Source organism: Chelonia mydas, chromosome 3, assembly GCF_015237465.2.
Source record: "Chelonia mydas isolate rCheMyd1 chromosome 3, rCheMyd1.pri.v2, whole genome shotgun sequence".
Classification (NCBI taxonomy): Eukaryota; Metazoa; Chordata; order Testudines; family Cheloniidae; genus Chelonia; species Chelonia mydas.
The window spans coordinates 155,165,159-155,189,480 of NC_057851.1; the positions used below are offsets into that span (position 1 = coordinate 155,165,159).

At 39.7% G+C, this 24,322-nt stretch overlaps 1 protein-coding gene across 12 annotated transcripts in view; it reads right to left on the bottom strand.

Annotated features, from left to right (window-relative positions):
• Nucleotides 1–7,844: 7,844 nt before the first annotated feature.
• Nucleotides 7,845–24,322, bottom strand: part of DISP1 (dispatched RND transporter family member 1) — a 161,568-nt gene continuing 145,090 nt past the window's right edge. For all 12 annotated transcript variants that reach the window (XM_043543611.1, XM_037895664.2, XM_037895662.2 and 9 more), the window contains 5 exons: nt 23,528–23,651; nt 22,061–22,188; nt 21,497–21,594; nt 18,657–18,754; nt 7,845–11,462 (listed from right to left, as the gene is read on the bottom strand). In XM_043543611.1, coding sequence (XP_043399546.1) covers nt 7,854–11,462; nt 18,657–18,754; nt 21,497–21,594; nt 22,061–22,188; nt 23,528–23,651 — 4,057 coding nt within the window. In that variant the 3' untranslated portion in view covers nt 7,845–7,853. The remainder of the gene's footprint in view (nt 11,463–18,656; nt 18,755–21,496; nt 21,595–22,060; nt 22,189–23,527; nt 23,652–24,322) is intronic.

The window sequence follows — 24,322 nt, forward strand, 5'->3', positions numbered from 1 at the left end:
CAGTTAGGACACTGGAAAACTGACAAAATTCCAAGGCCAGATGAGATGCATCCCAGAATTGAGAGGAATGCAGCATGGGAGAATGGATCTTAGCAGTTTCACATCAGGATTGAGGAGCTGGGTGGATAGAAAAATGTGTATTGAAGACGAGGATTGGCACAAGTCAGCACCATGATTCTTTCCAACTTGAGAACACTAAATGTCTCCATCACTTGGAAAGGGTCCCCACAATTCTACAAACTCCTTAAAAAATGAGGAATTTTATTGCAGCCAAAATGAGAGGATGTACCTAGCTCTGCACATATTGCAATCCGCAGAAAGGCACCCGCCTCTCCTAAATCTACCCTGAAAGTATAATGAAGCCCTTACTACTCATGCCACATACCCTGGTTTACTAGGAACACCCTGTTCTGCTCATTGTAGCACTCTGGACTCCTTGGTAATTGATGGGCTGTGGCTTTACACATATAATCTCCCTTTGCAAATGGGTTTAAGGCCAAGCATTAAAGTGAAACAGGAATTTTTATGACAACCAAAAAGAAAAGGGCTGAGATTCTTCTCTCAAAACACCAGGGTAAGTCTGTTCATTTAAACAAAGTTACTCCTGACTTACACCACTGTGAGAGGAGAATCAGATTTCTGGAATGACATTTGTATAAGATTATCCTATAACCAAGTGTGGGGGGGGGGGGAGGGGGGGGAAGGATGGTCATTTATTGCTGGACTGAGAGAGAGAGAGAGAGATTAACCTATAATGAAGTCTGTGTGTTTGTATGTATATAAATGTATGAAGCATATGTGTATATGTGTGATATATGAGATATTGAAGAGTATATGTCTGTATGTGTGTACACACACACTTCATTGTAAGTTAATCATATATATCTACTATGTGTGTCCAGAAATAAATCAGTGCATCATTCATCTAAAAGCCTTAAACCATAATTTGTCACTTCATTGAAAACTCTGAAATAGTTAGAAGAAGAAGGTAGATCTTTGGCCAAATATTAAGGGTAGATGTCAGAATCCTGAGTGTCATTTTTAGGTTTTAATCCAAATATAGCTAAAGGGTTGGGATATCAAAACATGGCTCTAATGTGATTGTAATTAACAGTCAGCTAAAAATTTGATCCCTTTTTAAATATTAGAGAAGTTTCCGAGAAGTGGCACCAAGAGAAGACTAGTGGTATTTTTTGGTAAACACTCTTTTCTAGTGTTTAAGAAGGTTGGTTTAAACCCCAAAGGAAAAAAACATCCATCTGGTCTAAAGAGTCCTGGTGGGAGAACTGGAGCTCTAACAGTACAATCATTGAGGCTAGCCTGAAGCAAGAGAACAAATGTTAGTCCTGCTGCGTGTAAGATGACAAATCAGCCCCAGTTTTAATTAACTTTAATGGCTTGGAAACTAGACCAGACAAACTTGCTTAACTAGCAGAATTTAAATACAAGCAAGAACCAGCTGCTGTCCTGTTTCTTCCTTGGAATGTGTTTATCCATTCACAGGTAAAGTGACATTTTTGCCATTTAAACCTTTTTATATTTCTTTGACATTTTAAACTAAACTATACATTGTGCAGGATACATTTCAAATTATGGTCAAAATCTCTCTGGAATCCACAAAAAATGAGCTGTTTCTACAAAGTACCTGGGTCTATGGATCTTTGTACCCTGTGCATTCCTTCTACCCCGCGACACAGGGAATGAGCAAAGCCAGAGCTCTCAGTTTAAAGTTGCTTATTAATAACTAGTTGTATTACAATAGCGGCTAGAGACTCCAATCGAGATTGAGGCCCTCTTGTGCTACACACTGTCCAGCTCCACACCAGCTATAATTTCCAGCTCAGGCAGATGTATGCATGCTAGCTTGGATCGAGCTAGTGAACGAAGAAGAGCAGCATCGCCTGGCAGGGGTGATTTAGTTGGGAATGGGTCCTGCTTTGAGCAGGGGGTTGGACTAGGTGACCTCCTGAGGTCCCTTCCAACCCTGATCGTCTATGATTCTATGTTAGCACAGGCAGCAGCTCAGGCTAGCTGCCCGAGTCCAGTCCCATCAGAGATCCTAGGTGTGTACTCGGGCAGCTGGCCCAAGTTGCCTCCAGCAATCATCAAGGCTACCCTACTATTTTCAGCATGCTAGCACTACATCTACCTGAACTGGAAATGATACCCCCAGTGGCCGAGTAGATGTTTGCTGAGTAGACGATGCAGGTGAAGCGTGGGAGGGGAAAGAGAGGTACAGAGAGGTGAAGTAATTGGCTCAACGTCGCGGAGCAAGTCAGCGTCAGAGCCAGCAATAGAAACAAGGCCTCATGACTGTAAGCCTGTGGCCCTGTCCACTAGACTAGGCCATTCTGCCTTCTTCCTATCTGACCTGAGAGCTTGTTGGGGGATTTGAACCCAGCTCCTCCCATACTTAAGAGCCATAGCCCTGGGCCAGCAAGCAGCTTGAAATGAATGCCTCCAGTGAACGAGCAGACTAGGCAGAGTCCTTCCTGGGAGTGCTGGTTTCTCAGTGCATATCGTCTTTTCTTCAGTCTTCAAGGATCTCAAAGAACCACCTCCATAGTACAGCAGCCAAATATATATGCTGCTGAAAGCCTGAGTAGAAAGCGTTGCCACTTCCTATATTACTATCCTTGAAAAGAATAATTAGCCTTTTTTGTCTTGAAAGCACTTTACAAACATTAGCTCTCACAATATCCATGTGAGATAATGTAGGTGTTATCCCCTTTTTACAAATGGGAAAACTGAGGCCTGGGTAAAGTAATTAACTTGCCTGAGGTGAAAGATGGAGTCTGTCTGAACTGGGATTGGAATGCAGGAGTTCCTGTTCCCCATGTCCTGTGCCTCTTACCACAAGTGTATTTCCTTACTAAACTATCAGACAAGGTTTATGCTCACTCCTTGCCACTGCCAGAGCAGAGTCTCTTGTTTACATCAGTGTAAATCAGGGCTAACTCCTCTGAAATAAATGGAATTTGTAAGAATGCTGTAGGAGCAGTGTCAGGCCCATATTGTATGAAAGCACATGTTTTCAGAAATTTTTTTAAATTATTAAATCATGATTAACTGTCGGTTTAGTTCACTCTGCTGAGGAGTATTTGAATGTTACACCATGTCTGCACTAGAAACTTTTGCTAGTACATCAGTGTCAGTTAGGGGATTGATTTGGGGGGCAAAAAGACCCTAGTGTAGATACAATTATTGTGGCAAAGAAGTGCTTTTGATGGTATAGTGTATTTTGCTCACTGAGCTGCATATAAGCTATACCAGCAAAAGCACTTTTTTGCTGGTATAAGCTGCATCTACCCTAGTAAGAAGAGTAATTGCTGGCAATAGCAATACTAGCAAACTTTTAAAGGTAGATGAGGCCTTAAACTTGTAAATATAAAGGTAAAAATACATAAATTTTAAAAATAAAAAGGACAAATTATGCACAAATACAGTATCTTAGGAATCAGCAAGTGAAGGGTAATGAAATAAAAAAGCACAGAGAGGAAGGATGGTCTTGTGATTAAGGCACTAGATTGGAATTCAGATCTGGATTTAATTCTGGTTCTTCCTGAATGACCTTGGGTAAGTCTGCTTCCTTTATTTTGCCTATACAGTGTGCGAACTTCTTAATGTAGTCACGGTCTCCCGATGTGTGTCTTGTCTATACAGTGCCTAACACAATGGTGCCCCATTCTTGCCACTGTAATTCAAATACTATTACTGATATCAATTTTACATGCCGTTGCTACAAATGAAATTTAATAGTTTCCCAGCTTGTGGCAAAAATATAAGGTCATTTTCAATTCAATCAATGGGAGTTTTATCTGAGTAAGCACTGAGCAGAAGCATCCCTCAATTTTTTGAAACCATCTGCTACTTACATGAAGTAGTGTAAGATTTTCTATTAAAATAAAATGCATTTGCGTTCATCACTTTGGACATTTCTTACAGAGTTAAAATCTTGTAATAGGTTAACCTATATGTTTCGATTTCTCTTGGATTGACTGCCCAGCTTCCATTTGGCAAAATCAGAGGTCCTCCAAATCCAAGGCATTTTCAAGGGAGCACTCCCATTTTGCCAAAATACACAATCAGATACAGCTGATGCCGGATGATCACAAAAGGAGTTCGCTTGTATCCCTCCAAATTAAAACAAAGAAAGCCTTACCGCTAATACAAGCTAAGAAAGCCTTAAAAATGTGGCTCATTTTCTTGTATTTTATGAGACTACTAGATGCTCCTCCCAACCATGAAGGAGTTGCGCTAAATGTAGAATGCTTGCATATTGGGTGTGGCAAGATATTTTAAAGGGTTTAGCGTAACCTTCCTAGTATACTGTTTTTGTTAAATACCTTATTTTTATTAGAATGATGTTACTTACCATCCAGTACAAGCACATGGGAAGACACTGTCTCTGTCTCAAAGATCACACAATCTAAATAGACATGACAGACAACACATGAAAGCTAAACGTCATCTATATTTTAGATCTTGGTTTGTTGTTGCGGTTTTTTCCTTCCTCCCCACCTCTGGATCATCTTTTCCTATTATCCTTCCCTCTTGTACCTGTAGTCCAACCAACCTGCTCTGTTATGTCTGCCCCAATGTACCCTCCCCTTCTACCGTACCAACCCCTTGCCACGTGTAACAACCTCCCATCATGAGGCATCTGCAAAGACAGAGCTCAGGACCTTCAACACCAAAACACAGGACTCGATCACATGAGCTCAAGGAATAACTGTGAGCTGCTAGCAGTAGAGGGATCTTAGCCACTATGCAGACCGGCCACGGGGAACACAGCACACTTAGTTGGTGTGTTACATATAGATTCAGGCTCATTAGGAGATGGGGTAGAGGAGACAGCTAGAGAGACTCTGCCCGTGGTCAAGGTTTGCTGTAGTCTCCTGTGGGCAGGTGCTTCACTTACCTCCATGCAGTCACTGGCAATTCTTGCTATCTGCACCCAATGTATGTGTGGGGCTTGTGCAGTATCATGGGGTGGGGAAGGATCCCACATTCTCTCATTTGCTCCTAGCAGTCACTGACAGCTCCCCCGAGGGGGGTGGATTGCTATTATTCGATTCTTCCTTTGGGATGATCCCTAGGGGAAGAGTCCCACATGGCTTCACCTGCCTCCAGCAGTCATTGAGAGCTCCTCTTTTCTTCTCTCCCTCCCACTGTATGGGGTGGGTTGGAGCTGGAATGCCTGCCTTGTTGGATATGCTCTGTACTGTATACGTATGCATTTACACAAATGAAAAACACATGCACGCACACGTCTGTTATAAAGAAATGCCGTCTACGCAAACAATGAACTCATTCTCCTTTAGATATTTCTGATTGCTACTTGTCCAGCTAAGTTTGACTTGGCAGGAATAAAGATGTCAGCAGGGATGTAATCAGAGTACAAAGTCACAAATGGTAAATGCTACTGTTCATCGGCCAAGTACCTTAGCTAATTTTAATCTTTTGTAAGTACACATTACTTCACAACGCCTTACCTACCCAGATAGTTTTGCTATATCAGCCCTTCTTAAGAACATACACATCACTATTTTAAAATATTGGGTTGCTCCTTTATCGCTTACCTCCCCTATTATAAAAACATTAACTAAAGACCTGTAGGACAGGGTTTCCTTAGGCAAAGAGCCTTCATGAAAATGTAATTTAGTAACTAGCTGCCAAACTTACTAACACATCCCTGTAGCGTGCCCAGCACTATAGCTGTCTGGACCAGGGACTTCCAAACGGTCCATGGATTCCGATGGCATGAAGATGGATGACAACAGGTGTGGCAAAAGCAGCACAAGCATTACACTGTACTTTGGGAGACTAGAGTGAAGGCAGCCTAAACTAGCATCAGCATCTTTCCCCTTTTATTTCACACCTTATTGTCTCATAGCTCTAATGTGCCTTACATAGCAACTCCACCACCGCAGGTGCACTAGGAAGCATTATGAAGAAATCTTCCACTATAAGAAAGCACAGCTACTGGGCCCCTGCCCTTTAAGAAAGTGCAGTGTAGCCTCCCTTCCATGACTGGGCAGCTCTGTTAGTTGATGCCATTGGGGCTATCGCCCTGCCTTTTTCTTACCTCCCCCCGTCCCCTCTGTGAGTTGCTAGCACCGCTAACCTCATGCAGTTATTTACCGAGCCAGAAAATGTGTCCAATGTCCAGCCCCTGTATGGTGGGGAGATTCCTTGGGTGGCCCCTCCCCTTTATGCATCTGTGTAAGGGGGTTGGCATGATTTGGCCCTGAATTTAATGAAGATTTGTAAGCCAGAGAAATCTGAGTTGTATTTGTAGACCTAGGGAAGTCAATTATGCTACGCAAATCTCTTATGCTATTCTAGTCTATTCTATAATCTTCAGGTTCTTATGCTGAGCATGCTGGGGCTCACAGCTAAAAGAGAAGGGGTTTGTCACATGACACGGATTGTCACGTTCCTTGGACATGAAAAGTAGAACAGGAAAAATTTACTCTCCTCTTTCACTGATTCATAGCGTGCTTAATATTGGACAACACCCCATTCTATTAAACAAATCTTTTATAATTATATTATCTTTAAAAAATTCGGCATAATGTTTGCTGTAACAGCTCAATTACTGGGCACAAAATTAAACACTAACAAATATTCAATTAAGATACTCTATAAAATTTCACTTCTGAAATCTGCTTTGGTAAACCACTGATACCTGCAGCTGTATATATGACAAATCTATATCTGACATCTGAGAAAACTCTGCAGTTATGTGAATACAATGCTTGTAATCCAATTTCTTGGTTATGTGGCTTGGACCAATATTTGTAATTATGTCAGGATTTGGAACTCCTTTGGGTAAGCAAACCTCAATGTGAAATAAAAACCTAATTGTTTAAAGCCTTTTTGACTTGACCTCCTCCAGCCTACCATCAACAAGACTATAACATAGTTACCAACGGTGCTTCATCTGCAGAGGTTTCACTTCCAACTTGTACAGTACTCAGTGAAAAAATACTATATTGGAAGGCCTTTCACTCCTGATTTTAATATAAAATTACATATATGATTTCTCTGCTATTGTCATTAAAAAGTAGCCATTTTCCAGTTCCCATCTGAATTAAGGTTACCACTGTTTACCTATGTCCTTAAGAGGTCTCTATATAGTAACCGTCACTAATGGCCAGTTTTAAATGGGTTCTACTGTACGGCATATATATCTAGTAATGGCAGTCCAGTGTATCTCTCTCTCTCTGTTGACCTCCAAAGGGGCTGCTTTTCTTATTTCATTATAATATCACATTAACAATGAAACATACTCCCAACTGAACACACTGAGAACGTGGGCTACAGGAGATCTTGGTTCAAAAACAACCATGGCAACTCCTGCTCTTTCAGGTGCCAGCATTGTGTTCAGCAGAAAGTCTGATTAGATTTGAATCATTCATACCTCCTGTAAGGCTGCTAAGAAAGCAAAGGAATAGAGTAGGGAGTATACTTGGACAATACGGCAGAATCCCCTTCCCTCCAAATTTCATCAAATCTCCTAAGTCGTGGTCTCAGAAAGGGGACACTCTCTTTGGAATGCTTTATTTTTCAGCATGGTGGGGAAAGGAGAACTCAGACTCAAATATCTGGGACAAAAACTAAATTAAGTGTAAGCCCTCTTACTACTTACAGAAAGTCATTCTCAACAACATCAGGTTTCATTACACAGTAATGGGTTTTTTACAATTTACAAATGTTCATTGTTCGGTAAAATATATTTTCCATTTCAAAATGGTGCTAAAATATAAATTATCATTTGTTTTATCCAGAGTGTTGTTTTTTAATGAAATTAATTTAAAAAGAGACAGGATTGCCAAATGTAAGATTTATTATAGCGTTTTTATTAACAAACTTTCATTGGAAAGTTCTGGATGCGTTAACAGAGCAGGCACATTGGCTTCAATGTTTGGCATTTGACTGTCAGCAGAATTGCACTTCACTGTTATAGTTCTCTTACAATATTGTGTATTTTCAGGGCAAAACTCATACTCAGCCTCTCTCACTGTACTGTTCAGTCTGTGTTTCTGATCATTTTGATCAGCCTTCAAAAGTTGGTCAGTTTGCGATGAATTCGGATCTATCTTGATTTCAGTTATCTTCTTCTGCTTTGATACTGAAGTTCGCTTGTCTTCATTTCCATTTACTTCTGTACCCCTTAAATCACACTTGTCTCTGTTTTTACAGAGTCCCTTTTGGTTACTTGATACATTATTTTCAGCTTCAGAACAAGGTTTTATAAGAGAACCAGCACTTCTGCAGATAAACAGTGAGGAGCTGGTCACCTTTGGAAGAGTTCTTACACTCTCCTCTGTATTCTGAAGACTAGCTGCATCTCTCCTGTTTATTCTTTCATGTGTTTGAAACTGCTGTACTGAATGCAGAAAAAAATTTCTAGGCAGAGAGTTCTGCATCATGGGTCTTTTCAGTCTCCCCTGAAGACAACTGCAATGGAGCACATGTTGGACTGGGGGAACATAGCTTTCAACAGCTTGCTGTAAAACATTTACAGGAGGCACAGAGTTTTGGATCTGCACAACATTACCAGATGACGGGGCACATTGGTAGCACAAAGCGTCACTTAATTGCCTATATGCATCTGGACAGCTACACTGCCTGTTCTGAGAGGAGAGGGGGCACATGGTATGCTGGTCAACACATGGCTGTACCAGGGTTGAACCAGCTTCATTTCTGATGCTTTTATTCAATTCACTGTTATATGCTGAATGCACAGACGTGCATGCATTTGGGGGTCTGCCATTGAAAAGTTCTGAGCAGATGTGGGTTTCTTCATAACTTACTTTCTCTGATGAATTACAATTACTGGTATGTGATGCCAGAGGCTCTAACTCATAATGCTCCTGCTCCATTTCTATTTTTTGCCCTCCGGAATCCAACTGAAATGTGTTGGCAAGATGTGCTTTGTTTTGTCCCCGGTCTCCCTGGCTTCCTGACAAAGCTTGGGAGAAGACATTGCATTGCAATTTTTTTGGCAGAGGAATCTGGCCACAAGTGCCTTGAGGTCCAAGGCAACGGCACATGCATTGGAAAAAGAAGGTTGCAAAAGCCCAACTAATGCACATTATAAGCATCATGAAGGTGCCAAGTTGGGTGTATGCTAAGACCGTGGAAGGCATCATCATTGCTCCAGCCACAAATGTGGTCAACGCAGCCATTGCAATTGCAGAGCCCATGCGGCTTAGAGAGAAGATGACTTTTCCTTCTCGGTCTGGATCAGGAGCTAAGCGGTAAGCAACTCCGTAGTGAACAGCAAAGTCCACAGATAAGCCAACAGCTACAGAAATAGTGACAGACTCTAACACATTTAGCTCCCATCCAAGAAGAACCAGAGAACCAACAGTAACAAATATAGTTCCAGCTATTGAAACTATTGCATAAAGGCTTATAATTATATTCCAAGTTGTAAGTAGCATTACACTAAATGCAACAGCAACTGAAAGACCCATGGCAATCAGAGTACCATCAGAAAGACTGTCCTGGAGGTCATAGAACTCTAAATTACTCACAAACCATCCATTGCCAAGACCCTCAGGAGCAGAACGAAGCTCATTTGAAATCCATGAATCCACCTCTCTGTAGAACTGATGCATTCTCTCATAAGCCAGTGTGAAGAGATAGGTGCTTTGGAACTCCAGTACAACAGCCCTGATAGTATCATTTATGTCAAAGCGAGGCCCTGGGGTTTTGCTGTACAAATGGTACCCAGTGCTTCTTTCTAACTCCATGATGGCCCTCTTGATGCATAACTCAAAAACTTCTTGTTTGTATGGAAACCTCCAGTGGCTGCAGCAGGGATAAAGAGCTGGCTCATCACAGTCCTGATTTTCCATCCACTGCTTAAATGTCTCAATAAAGCAGCTTGCAAAATCTTGTTCTTCAGTTTGGTAATAAAATGTTTGATTTCTTAACTTCTGGCAAAAATGTAAAATCCAGACCTGTGAAGCTGGGCTTGCAATATTAAAACTGCTGTCTAGTTTCAGCTTTCCTTTACTTTTAGGATTTAGAGGATCTCCATTATCTTCAGGAGAGATGCCCCAGATTACTGTAATTGGCATGTGGAGTTCCTCTCCATGGTGGACACGTTCAAACATAAAAAGCTTTTTGTACTCAGCATCATAGCGTTCAAAAGGGTGAGAAGACCTAAACACTTGAAACTCAGAGAGCTCCAGTGATGGTAATTTCATTTTTGGATTAACACATACAATATATGCTCCACCTACAGTTAAAGCAAGGAACCAGAACAGCCAAATATATCGAAACTTGATAACGATGCATGGCAAGACTTTTTCAAAAAATATCCTGGATGCTTCTGAAACTGCAAAAATAATCTTGTGGCACACTTGGCACAACACTGTGCAGCAGCCTTTGTTGCTATAGACCCGCTGCTGAGGTTTTTTGAAGCAAGTGAATATATTGAGAAGATACCGTTCATGTAACACAACTACTGCTGGTAACCATGTTACCATTAAAACATAATTCACCAATATGGCAGTGCCAGCGTAAACACCAAAACATCGGATTGCTGTAATATTGCTGACGTAATTAGCATAGAAGGCAGCCGCGGTGGTAAAACTGGTTACAAACATGGAAAGAGCAGCATGTTGCAAGGTGATGCTGACTGTCTCAGAAGTATCAGCGTGAGATTTATCAAATTTTGTGTAGTTCCAAACATCACACAGGACAAAAGCATCATCTGCGCCAATTCCAACAAGAATAATTAATGCAGTGAGGTTCATAAAAGGGAAAAACTCAAAATTAAATACTACACGATAAAGAAAGTAAGATACAATCAAGGAACTAATTATTGCAAACATGGTCATCAGCGTGATAAACATGGACTTCGTGTACACACACATGACTAAGAGAACAATGACAATGGCTATGGCAGGATACACAGTATCCATTAATAGGTAATCTTGAAACAAACTATGTTTTATTCCAAACTCAATCCCCGTGATGGTCGTTATACCATCAGAAGAGTTCCAGTTCTCAAAATTATCCAGGTAAATGTTCATCATGCTTTCTCCTTTTTCTGTTGGAGAGAAGAGCATGCTGTACTTTAAAGCTGGCAAGACGTAGTCAGCAGTCTTTGGGCTTAGAAAATCTTTGTCCACTAGATAGTGCAGAATCTGGTAAACAGCATTGTACTTTGTACATTTACGAGGCACATTTGTACACTTGAGCTGGTCCTTCCTTTTGGCTGCCACATCCCAGCAATCTGGCCCCAGGGTTCCATTGTAGTAGTACTTGGCACATGTACGAAGCAGCTTTAGGGTGTGAGAAACATCTCGTTCTACAATTTTTTGACATGACGATCTGTTGTTTAGAATGGCAATATAGTTGCCCAGCGTCCAGCTGGGACAGCATGAAGCAGCAGTGGTCCTCTGGCAGAGATCACCAAATTGGGAATGAGATCTTATCTGTGTAGAGACAGACACAGGATTAGAACATTAGGGCAAGAGCCATTTAAAAGGGGTGCTTTGCATTTAATTTTTAAATTTCAAATAATTCACAGACAGGTTCATCCAGGAGAGGTGAAAGTGACACTCATGGAATTCTGTGCCAATACTTAAGTTTCTTAAGCACATGTACACACAGGCCCTGATCCTCCTCTCACATATATCAAGGTAAATCAGGAGATCCTCCACAGAAGTTCACAGAATCCCAAAAGTGTAAAAACTAGTATGAGTGATATGACAATCAGGCCCATATGCTCAGAAATTTTAAGGATATTTTACATTAGCCACTACAGTCTAGTACATTAGAACACAGGACTGGAAGGAACCTTCTGGTTATTGAGTCCAGTCTCCTGCTATCACAGGCAACCCTGTTATATAATCCCATTCATAAATTCCATCTTAAACCCCATTACGTTGCCCACACTATTCCTATTGGAAGGCTGTTCCAGAACCTCACTCCAGAAACCTTCTTCTAGAACTTCTGCCTGAAGATGAAGCAACTGAGGTGCACTCTTTCCCTCTAATGCTCCCCAATGTTTTTTTTTAAACTAATCAGTTGCCCAGAAGGTTAGTTCCAATGTATTCCTCACCCCTCCTGAGATCACATAAAGTTGATCCTAGAAGCTATAGGGACTTCTCCTGGCAGCTCTAGCACAAGCGGATGGGACAGCTCCAGGATAAGGAGCTATGTAACCTAAGCTCCCTTCTACAGCCCACTTTGTACATGAGTTTTGCCTTTCTGCACCTGGCTGACTTTTCCTCTGAATGACTCCAAAGCCTTGTCTGCCTATGAAATTATACCCATTTAACTACTTAGACTGAGAAACTGATTTAGTAAAATCAGTTAAATTAGCTTCATCAGTGTAGAAACTCTTATTTCAGTTTAAGAACTGCCTCATACTGATTTAACTTAAACTGGTAAGGAACTGACTTAAGTTAAATCAATATGAAGCACTCTTCAACCAAAGTAAGAGTGTCCAAAAAGAGGGTTGTACTGATTTAAATACATCAGTTTCTTACTTAATATAGTTAAATCAGTAAAATTTTCCCAAGTAGACAAAGCCTAAAAGCTAAATAAGGACTTGAAGAATTTAAGACTCCCAGATTCCATGCACATGCTGCTAGTCCAAACTCCTGGCTTGGAAAGAACAATGAATTGGAACCAATCTTCCAAACCCTCCAGAATGGGCATAACTTCATTCACTGGGACCATTCAAGTGAGTGACGTTACACATGTGCCTACGTGTTTACAGGACTGGGCCCTGAAACCTTTATCCATGCAGATTTCAGATCAGCTAAATATAAGACATACTTCTTCTTATTTATTACACTAGGTTATCATCAGCGATCACTTGTAGCACAGACAAAACCCACAATTTGAGGATTGTCATGATGGGATAGCTCAGTGGTTTGAGCGTTGGCCTGCTAAACCCAGGGTTGTGAGTTCGATCTTGAGGGGGCCATTTAGGGATGTGGGCCAAAAATTGGGGATTGGTCCTGCTTTAAGCAGGGGGTTGGACTAGATGACCTCCTGAGGTCCCTTCCAACCCTGATATTCTATGATTGTCAAACAATTCCTGAACAAGAATGACCTGACATTCCATAAAAACAGGATAATTCACATTTGATTGTTTCCAGATAAATATACTCAAACATGCAAACTCAGGGAAAAATGAACAACCTAATAAATAAAAGGAAGCACTGGAATAGCATATCTGTATTTTTCATGGCACATCTCCAGATTTATCCTATGAGGATGTAACATGCAAGCTCTGGGTCAGCCAAGCCAACTGGGAGGAAAGGATTGCATTGTCCTCTCTACATAGTCAGGTTCAAGATGGGACAATGAAGCTTATATGTTATTCTTCAATACTCGCTGCAAGCTATAAACGCTGGTAAAGTAACTGTTGCCAAAGGTCAAGTAACACAAGCTGGCAGCTGAAACTTGGAAAGAAAAAACAAAATTTAGCCTGGAATAACTTTTAAAAGCACTATGCAAAAACATTATTTACAAAACATTAGCATTGCAGGATTAGGCCCTACTTTGTTGGCTAATCAAAAGATATTGCCAAGGTTAGTTGGTACTTGCCAGACCAGCTGTGTCACTGGCAACATCTCCATCTGTTACTGGGATATTTAAAGAAGTGAAGTTGTTCATTCTGCATGTCTACTACCTACAAGGGCACGTCAGCTTGGCAAATGGATCTGCCTGGTGATGTAGGCTTGTGCTCCTATATCTGGAATCTTTGAAGTTTATGAAAAATAGAAGCATATGGATAGTAAGGAAAGCTTCCTGTAATTGATGTGGGAAGGAAAGGACTTCTCTAATTCTAGTTAAAAATTAGGGGCCTGATCCTGTAGCCAGTCTGCATGTGGAATTTTCATTGAAGTTTATGGGAATGCCACGTGCTGAGCAGTTGCAGGACGGCGCCCTAAGTATTAGTAAACCAGATGGTTAAAGTTGTTATTTTTCCCAAGATAGTTTCTGTGTTTAAATGCTAAACAGCTGGAAATACGATTTTAGAGATCCCTTCTCCTATTGATGTGCAGGGGATTTATACAGATAGTTCATATTATTGCAAATAATAGTTTGGCACAGAAATCCTACATATCAAGAGTAAAATATATGAAACCTTAAGTTTGCACTTCAACTTAACTTGCAAAATTCCAGAATATGTACTGCCTAGTTTTGTTACCATTGAATTTAATAAAAGTTTTGCCACTGATTTCAATGAAAGCAGAACTGGCACCCTTAATCAGGCATGAATTTAATAAGTGAACTATAGCCAACAGAAGAAAGAGTCTAACAAAGACTAAAGGTCAAAAAACACACCAATTTCTTGAGACTAGTTACAGCGCAAGTCAGCATCCACTCCAGGAGGTCAAATACCAGCAAAAGAACATAGCAATTGAAAGCAGGGTACATCTAAGCACCTCATGAGATCCCGGAGTTGCTCAAAAAGGAGTAACATTTCTATATGGCTTAAGCAATAGCACGAGCCATTTAGAAGCAATTTTGTTATGAAAACAAGTTTTTGTCCAGATTGTCTAAGCAACTGGCATCTGGTTTAACTAATTTTTAATTAAAAGTACTGTGCATATAGACAGGTAATAATTACAACATCCGTTCTTATCAAATCGTAAATCCAACTAACTAGCTAGCTACACCACCACCTTGCTACATGCAATTGTGCTCTCCAACTCACTGCTTGATGATTAAATGCTTAACTACAAATCGAGGTTACAAGACAAAGATCTCTTGTCCAAAACGTTTGATCTGCTACAAATATCCTATATAAAATATCTACAGACACTGCTAAAGCTTCCATGATCCTAGTACTTAAGTGGTGGTTTGTTTGTTTTTTAAGGGAGAGATGTTTTTCATGGCTTACTATATGGTGCTTTTTCTTCAAAGTAGCCTCCTCTTATTCTCCCTTGAGAAGGGTTCACTACTCTTTGGCAATCAGGACTTTTAAAAAAGTAGTATTTGATATAATACATTTTAAAATTTCAAGGTATATTTACGATAAAAAGGTAAACTTTCTCAGTAACAATACAAGCTCCACAAAATTATCCTTCAGATGTAGCAAGCTGTCTTCATTTAGTTATCCAAAAAAATGTTTCCTTTTAATTTATGACACAAATATGCTGTGCCCTGAACTGGACAATGATGAGTGGCATTTATTTGAAACAGCTGTCTATGTGGACGTTCACAGACTAGCACTTCTTAGATCGCATTTAGAATTAGTCCTTTATATTTAAGTGTCACATACAAATAAAATATAACTTCACATCTTAACTTCCAAGTCACTGCCATGACTCCAGAAATCCTCAAAAATTGGGAGTGACTATAGTAAACCACTGTCTTCTTTCAAAGTAGCAGCCGTGTTAGTCTGTATCTGCAAAAAGAACAGGAGTACTTGTGGCACCTTAGAGACTAACAAATTTATTTGAGCATAAGCTTTTGTGAGCTACAGCTCACTTCATCGGATGCATGCAGTGGAAAATACAGTGGGGAGATTTTATATACACAGAGAACATGAAACAATGGGTGTTACCATACACACTGTAACGAGCGTGATCAGGTAAGGTAAGCTATTATCAGCAGGAGAGAAAAAACCTTTTGTAGCAATTGAGACACCACTGACTTCCTGAGGAAACTACAATCCATCGGTGATCTTCCTGAAAACACCATCCTAGCCACTATGGATGTAGAAGCCCTCTATACCAATATTCCACACAAAGATGGACTACAAGACGTCAGGAACAGTATCCCCGGTAACGTCACGGCAAACCTGGTGGCTGAACTTTGTGACTTTGTCCTCACCCATAACTATTTCACATTTGGGGACAATGTATACCTTCAGATCAGCGGCACTGCTATGGGTACCCGTATGGCCCCACAGTATGCCAACATTGTTATGGCTGACTTAGAACAACGCTTCCTCAGCTGTCGTCCCCTAATGCTCCTACTCTACTTGCGCTACATTGATGACATCTTCATCATCTGGACCCATGGAAAAGAAGCCCTTGAGGAATTCCACCATGATTTCAACAATTTCCATCCCACCATCAACCTCAGCCTGGACCAGTCCACACAAGAGATCCACTTCCTGGACACTACAGTGCTAATAAGCGATGGTCACATAAACACCACCCTATACCGGAAACCTACTGACCGCTATTCCTACCTACATGCCTCCAGCTTTCATCCAGACCACACCACACGATCCATCGTCTACAGCCAAGCTCTACGATACAACCGCATTTGCTCCAACCCCTCAGACAGAGACAAACACCTACAAGATCTCTATCAAGTGTTCTTACAACTACAATACCCACCTGCTGAAGTGAAGAAACAGATTGACAGAGCCAGAAGAGTACCCAGAAGTTACCTACTACAGGACAGGTCCAACAAAGAAAATAAACAGAATGCCACTAACCGTCACCTTCAGCCCCCAACTAAAACCTCTCCAGCGCATCATCAAGGATCTACAACCTATCCTGAAGGACGACCCATCACTCTCACAGATCTTGGGAGACAGGCCAGTACTTGCTTACAGACAGCCCCCCAACCTGAAGCAAATACTCACCAGCAACCACACAACAAAAACACTAACCCAGGAACCTACACTTGCAACAAAGCCCGTTGCCAACTGTGTCCACATATCTATTCAGGGGACACCATCATAGGACCTAATCACATCAGCCACACTATCAGAGGCTCGTTCACCTGCACATCTACCAATGTGATATATGCCATCATGTGCCAGCAATGCCCCTCTGCCATGTACATTGGCCAAACTGGACAGTCTCTACATAAAAGAATAAATGGACACAAATCAGACGTCAAGAATTATAACATTCAAAAACCAGTCGGAGAACACCTCAATCTCTCTGGTCACTCGATTACAGACCTAAAGGTCACAATTCTTCCACAAAAACACTTCAAAAGCAGACTCCAATGAGAGACGGCTGAATTGGAATTAATTTGCAAACTGGACATCATTACATTAGGCTTGAATAAAGACTGGGAGTGGTTGTGTCATTACACAAAGTAAAACTATTACCCCATGTTTATTTCCCCCTCCTACTGTTCCTCATACATTCTTGTCAACTGCTGGAAATGGCCCACCTTGATTATCACTACAAAAATGTTTTGTTTTTTCCCCCCCCTTTTCTTTTTTTTTTCCTCTCTCTCTCTCTCCTGCTGGTAATAGCTCACCTTACCTGATCACTCTCGTTACAGTGTGTATGGTAACACCCATTGCTTCATGTTCTCTGTGTATATAAAATCTCCCCACTGTATTTTCCACTGAATGCCTCTGATGAAGTGAGCTGTAGCTCACAAAAGCTTATACTCTTGATTTTGTTAATCTAAATTTCAGTGAGATTCATTTCTTGGCACCACTGGTTGTAACATATTTCACTGCTTATATTGGGAAACTCAGAATCCTAGGCAAGCAAATATCAGCTAAAAAAAAGGGGAGGAAATTGGCTGTGTTAAGGTGACTGCCTGACAATACTGAAAAATCAATCCTTGATCAAATATCACAATCTAAAAAAACATTTCTGGTTAAATGCTTATGGCATATTTGTTAGGTTAACTGGTGATGGGAATTTTATTTGGTGAGTGGGAAAGATAAAGGGCCTCTACCCAGGAAATCAACTGATCATTACTAAGATAAAATGAAAAATATATGGCCTAAGTTGTTTTCTACACCAGGTCTCTGAGTTTACAAAAAGTTACAGTTTCATTGCAATTTAAAGCACAGTGTTTTCAGCGAATGAGACGCTTATACTTGTCAGATGTATATTCAAATACATCATGCCTTTTAGTTCAGAATGGACTTTGTAACGGTCAGTTAACGTCCATTATTAGTTGAAACCAGACACCAGTCTCAACTATGTGCACAGTTAACTTCTAACACATGCAAGAGCAACTATTAAATTCCCTTAGGCTGGCTGTTGCCTGTATCATTTTGACTCTTTACGGGATGAGAGCAAGGCCCTATCGACACTGAACATGGAAAAAATATCTACTAGTCCGGGTTGACAGGGACAAAGTGTCTTCTTTCATTCTCTCACGTTCTAAGGTGAAAGCAAATTTTTATTTCAGAACTATACAATCTGGCCTGCATTACTTTTGCTGTTTGCCTAGAAACTGTATTTATGTCCCTTTGATGTCTCTGATGCCAAGTTATTCTTTTTTGAGTTCATAGGGCGAAGTGACCCACTGACAGCAAGAGATGTATACAGAACATAACAAAGATGCAGACAGACTGTCTTAAGGGAAATAAAAGTAAGGGACAAAGAAATGAAATCCTTGCCTTCTTTGGGAAACAAAAAGGTTGGTGTATGATTATGAAAGGAAATACATTGCAAAAGAATAAAATATACTCTTCAGTACAGAAAGTGTTGAAGCACAGAAACAGGCTTTATCTTTAGTGAAGATCATTTGAGGTGCACAAACAGAAATTCTGATCTGTAATCTGGCAAAATTGTTTTTGAACTAGTGCCTGCCTGTGGATTGCTTAATGTGCAACAAGAAAACAACTTGAAATGCTTTCATCTAGTGGTTAGATATAAGGCACAAGGAGTTTCAAATACATATTTTCATCTGGATTAAGCAGAGTAAAGGTTTTCTTTACTTACCCTCAAATTATCTACATTGCACATTGATTTAATTGCATGCAAGTTCCACAAGTTCTCTCCTTCTGTGGAAGTAAACACCACTCGTGAGTATCGATCACCTGGAAATATAGTAAGAAAGTTTATGAATTTCTCAGGTATGTCTGATATCAGAGACTAAAACAGATTCCCGTCATTCAAAAAGTAGATAAAAATTATTTTAACTGTACGTCTTCAGAATATTAGTCTGAAGGTGGGAAACTACCTTTTTCAAGAGAGGAGATGATCTCTATCTGAAAGACTTGAGTCCTGTAAGAGCTTCAATCTCCCTCAACATCTTAAAGCTGAAAGAATTCTCTAAACTTCAGTCTCCTATTTTATTCAATTTTATACACTTCAGAAATCCTAAAAATGTCTAGCCATGCTTATTGTCTGCCCTCTCAGATCTGACAAGTAAGACGGAAAGGTCTCAGCAGCAAACTATTATAGGTCTATCTTAATTCACAGCATATTGGTAGTGGATACATGATATAATCAGAGGCTGCCTTAGTAAAATAATACACTTGGGGATATCATTAATAATTACAAGGACATTTATAAAATGATTTCTTTGCTTTAGAGGCTGGTGACTTCAGTTGAAGTTTCTGGAAAGTCCTTGGGGCCTTTTTTTATTAAAAAAAATCTGTATTCTGGAAGTTATATACGTCTAATGAACACAAATTCCATTGTAAAAGAAGCTTAATTTATCAGTTTAAAATATTGAGTTACTGAAAGCTGTTTCAAATAAAAGTAAGAGGGAGTAATGTCTTAGTGGCTACCAGAACTTTATGCTTAGCTAACCAGGAATGCATATTACACACACACCAATCTTAAGTACCTTGGAGTACAATATGGTACTTTGGGCTTCATATTGCCTGATTTTGTGTAATTTAGGGACAGACATAGAAGAAGTCCAATAATTCACATATCTTGGAAACACTGTAAGTACAACAGGTAGAACAGATGAAGATACTAAAGCCAGAATAGCGGAAGCCAGAATAGCGGAAGCCAGACATGCCTTTGTAACTCTAAAGAAGATCTCAAGAAACAAAACTCTTGCCTTCCAAATTAAAATTTGAACATTTAACATCTTTGTAAAGTCAGTCTTACTATATGGCACTGAAACTTGTAGACTTAGTAAGGTCTTAATAACTAATAAGTTTTTCATAAACAACTGCTTTGGACGAATCCTCAGTATGAGATGGCCAAAAAAACAAAAATCACAAATGAACTCTGGAGGAGGATGCAACAGAAACCTACAGGAGAGGAAATTACAGAATTAAAATGGAGATGACTAGGACATACATGGAGGAAAGACTCAAATAACACAACAAGTCTGGCATAGGACTGGAACTCCCTGGGCAAGAGGTGATGAGATAGGCCCAGGATAACATGGCAGTGCAAAACAGAAGCAGAACTGAAAGCTATCTAAATGACATGGGAAGAAGTTAAGAGGAAGAGAACATCAAAGATGGGAGACAGCGGTGAAGGCCCTACGTTCTGCCTAGTTTTGTAGTAGAACTTTAAAACATGCACTATTATGAAAAATGATTTCAACAGCCATCATCAGATTAAAAATCCTATTTTTAAAAAAGAAAATAGGCAGATCTTCTCCTACTGTCAATGAGTACAGGAGACCAAAAAAACCAGCATAAGGTGCACAAAGCAGAATTGTCACGGAAGATGGGACAAGCTTTTCTAAATGCCTTAGGAATAGTGAGCCACAGCCTCTCAAATCCTGCTGATCCTAAAGGCACACAGGGAGAGAAGTCAAGGAACAAAGAAGGCAAAGGGGTCCAAGATGAGAGAGCTACCATCTTGCCATTGCCTGAGTCCCCGGGGATGGTGTAAATGCTGTCATGGATGGGACTGCAGGAGTTAATGCTGCTTCAAGCAGTATTAACTTTCACATGGATTTCAAGAGAGATCCTCCCACATTTGCTCTTGCTCAGGAGAGATCTGCTTGGTCTCAATTATCTCCACTCATGAAAAGAGAAAGGATGATCTGGGCCAAATTTTCTTATCTTTGTTAGAAGACAGACCTTATAGTGTTAAAAAAAGAATTTTATAAAATCTACTTTGGTATTCACTTTTTGCCTCTCTCTCAGCTTAGACAATAGAAACAAATTAGTCACTTTCTAGTCAATTTCACATTCATGTTCTCATGCACTGTTATTAACATTTATACTGCAGTAGGCCCAGATCAAGACTGGGGCCCATGGGTAAGTACTGTACACACACATACCAAGACATGGTTCCTGTCCAAAAAGTGCTTACTAACACAATGCTGAAATATGTGGCTGGTTAAATATGAAGAGGAATGTTTATTTGTTTTAAATAGCCTTCCCCCTGTATATTTTAAATTTCATGGAAATGTTTCCACTGGTCTTACGTTTTATAAAATCTAAATTTTGGGCCAGATTTGACCTCACAGATGTCCTTTAAAAATAGTGTTGCTAGAAGAATATACAAGGAAAAGTGAATTTCTGTTTTTAGATTTAAGCTGAAGTACAGATAATGCACTACTAATGTATTTAATGTATGTTAAGGTACTAACAATTAGGATTGTCAACAACTAAGACCAAAACCAAAACCTTTTAAAGAAATGCTCTATAAGAAAAGGTGAGGTGTAGTGCTTGGTGGAAACTGTTGATGAAGTTTAAAATGTGATTTCATCTAAATTTCTCAGAGCCTTATGCAAAGAGGAAAAAGGTGCATATCATAAATATAGGGAGCGAGACTTTTTTTCTAATAGTGAGACATTTCCTGTGAATATTCAATATTCCCACAATATTCAGATTTACTATTAACACCATTCCACTCACTTGGAATATCGCAGAAAAAGCTGTCTTTGTGGAAATTCCAATCTGCTTGCCTTTTCTCTCTCTCATAGTGATCATCTGACCATCTGTCATCCTGATGACTAAAATGGAGGAAACATTTTTATCTTATTTGAACACAGAATATAAGATTTTTAAAAGGAGTTTCCTAACTACTTACACATTTTGTTAGCTTTGGCCAGAGAAAATAGATGTAAGTGCTCATATGACTTCAACATTCAATAACTCAGATATTCATGACACTTTTATCCTACTAGGGACCTTAAAGCATATTATCTTTATCTGAACACTTCTTGTAGTTCAAAGTGGAAAACACAAGACATTTTAAATGGTTACACTATGTGGTAGGGTAAGTTTTATCAAACCCTCTCTTCAGCCTAGTTCCATACATGAGGCCTAAGGAATATAAGGGCGGGGGGGGGGGGGGGTGGGATTGTCTGATCCAATGTCCCTTCAAGTCCATGGGAGTGTACTCATTGACTTCAGGAGGCACTGGAGCAGGCTCTATTTCAGCAAGCTGAGACAATAACATGATTAAAAATTTCTTACCTTTTAGCCTGTTCATCTGCATATTTAAAAGGATAATTTGCCAATGTTGCTTTGTACCCTGTGTTTTTCACCATATTATTCCATGTGACCAATCTCTGGCCTATTGCAGTCCCTCTTGGCTCGAAACCCTAAGGCAGAACATTACAGAATTTTATTAGTACATTTCATTCCATTGCTTTAAAAGAAGAATGGAAAACATGAACATCAAAGTGACGGACAGCTATAATTAGAAAGTTCAGTTACTCCAGACATCTAGTTTAGAGGTGGATTGCTTTATAACAGGATGTTTTGACACAATAATGACCAATTGCATAGGACTTACAGGGTGGTTATAAATTCTGATGTATGTTACACACCTTCAGTAAGAAACAGTGATTGTCAGTACTGCCTAACCAATCAGTAAACTGGCTCTTAGTATTTTCAGCAGATAAATGGTTTGAGCTAACTTATCTCAATTACAGAATATTTTGTAGCTTGAGTAATTATCTCTGTTGGTTATCTCTGCATGTCTCTTTTCTTTTCTCCATCCCCAGAAGAATAACTCAAAGCCTTAGAACCATTTAAAAGAAAACATTTTTCTTGACTAATGCAATTTAAAGGACTGCTGACTGTTTCAAGAAATACTAGTTTACTATATTCCATTTTTTCTGTGCAGCGGAACATTATTATAGTAGCAATATAACAACGGTAACTTTGTAGTACTTTAGGGTAGTCAAGGAAAACTCTTTCCATGAGAGTTCTAAATCCATGGTTGAGCTGGTTCAGAACAAATAAGAACTGACCCCAGTGTTTATCAGACTCAGATAAAGATTCCTTTTAGACCTTCAATATGGATAGGACTCCATCACTCAAAGGTTCTTAGGTTCCCTCTTCCTTTAACAGATCCTGGCACCCCAATCCAAAACCTAATTTAGAACGTATGATCTCCAGGACAGAGAACCTGTCTTCTGTGACTATGTTCTAATGTGTGGGGCAAATTCACAACAATATTAAATGCATAGTAATTCAGTTGTTGGACATGTATAAGCTTTGGATAGTTGTCTGCTGGGTACTGGAATTCAAATCTAGTGGGTAACCGACTCTGATGTGCAACCACCTCTTTGTATCCCACTTCACTCTTCTGGTGTCATGATCTGCTAGGACATTTGCATTAGAAGAAATACCAGGAACTGTAAGATCTACTATGCTCTTCCATAGGATTCATTAGATAAGGCTCACTACATTTGTTAGCAACTTCTCAACCCTTGTGAAAATATCATTGGGTCTGGACTGCAAAGTTCATACCCAAATGTCCTAAAAGCTCACGTGTGCTCAGATTTGGGGTTTTGGTTTGGGCACATCTGTATTGGAAAGCAATGTAACAAGCTCTCCAAACACTACTTACATTACCTGTTTACCATTATTGTTGGGGAAAAGAGTACAGCCGAGAAAATTATCTGACAGTACAGGAAACTGTTGCTAACTTACCAGCAGAGGATCAGAGAAGTCTGGAAGATCTGGAACTAATATGCCAACCAATGCACACACCACTATTAACACAGTACACATGCCTAGAACCACCACAGGCCAGTCAGCTATCAGGGCTGCATAACTATAAGGAAAGAAAAAAAATATCTTAGCAAGGAAAGAGGAATTTGAAAACAAAAGAAGACAAGAACAGAATTATTTCACACCTCTCTCCTTATGGAATAAGACCCACCTAAAGCATGGTACGATTTTTTTATTGCACTTAAATGAGATTAAACTGGATCTCACGTAGATACCAGGCAAAGGTCTGAAGCCTCCACTTTCATTTTTTTTCAAATTGAAGTGAGAAACAGACCAAAACAGATGATGTTAATCTCCAGCAAATCCCTCTCCTCTTGAAACTTCATTTGGGTTCTTGTTAGGAAAAGTCTTTTTCACCAGTCTATTGGTATTTCTTTCAAGATTTTTATAAAAATATAGATTTCAGTTTAGCATTTTTGGTGTGCTGCTGCTGCTAAGATGATTATTTCTGACTTATTCAAAAATAGATTTCTTTGGTTCACAGGTCAGGTAATGATAATTGCTACTTTTACTCAAACTATTCTGGCAACTTTGGATAAAGCACAATTAACATCATTTTAAGTCAAATTGCTTCATGAGACCAAGTATACATTATTGATTTTTATACTACTTCCTCAACTTTATAGTTCTGGTTTGGTCAGAATGTTTTCCCTGATCCGCACTACACAAGAAAATAAGTGTTTTGCATAAGCCAGAAGAACCATTTGCTTTGTA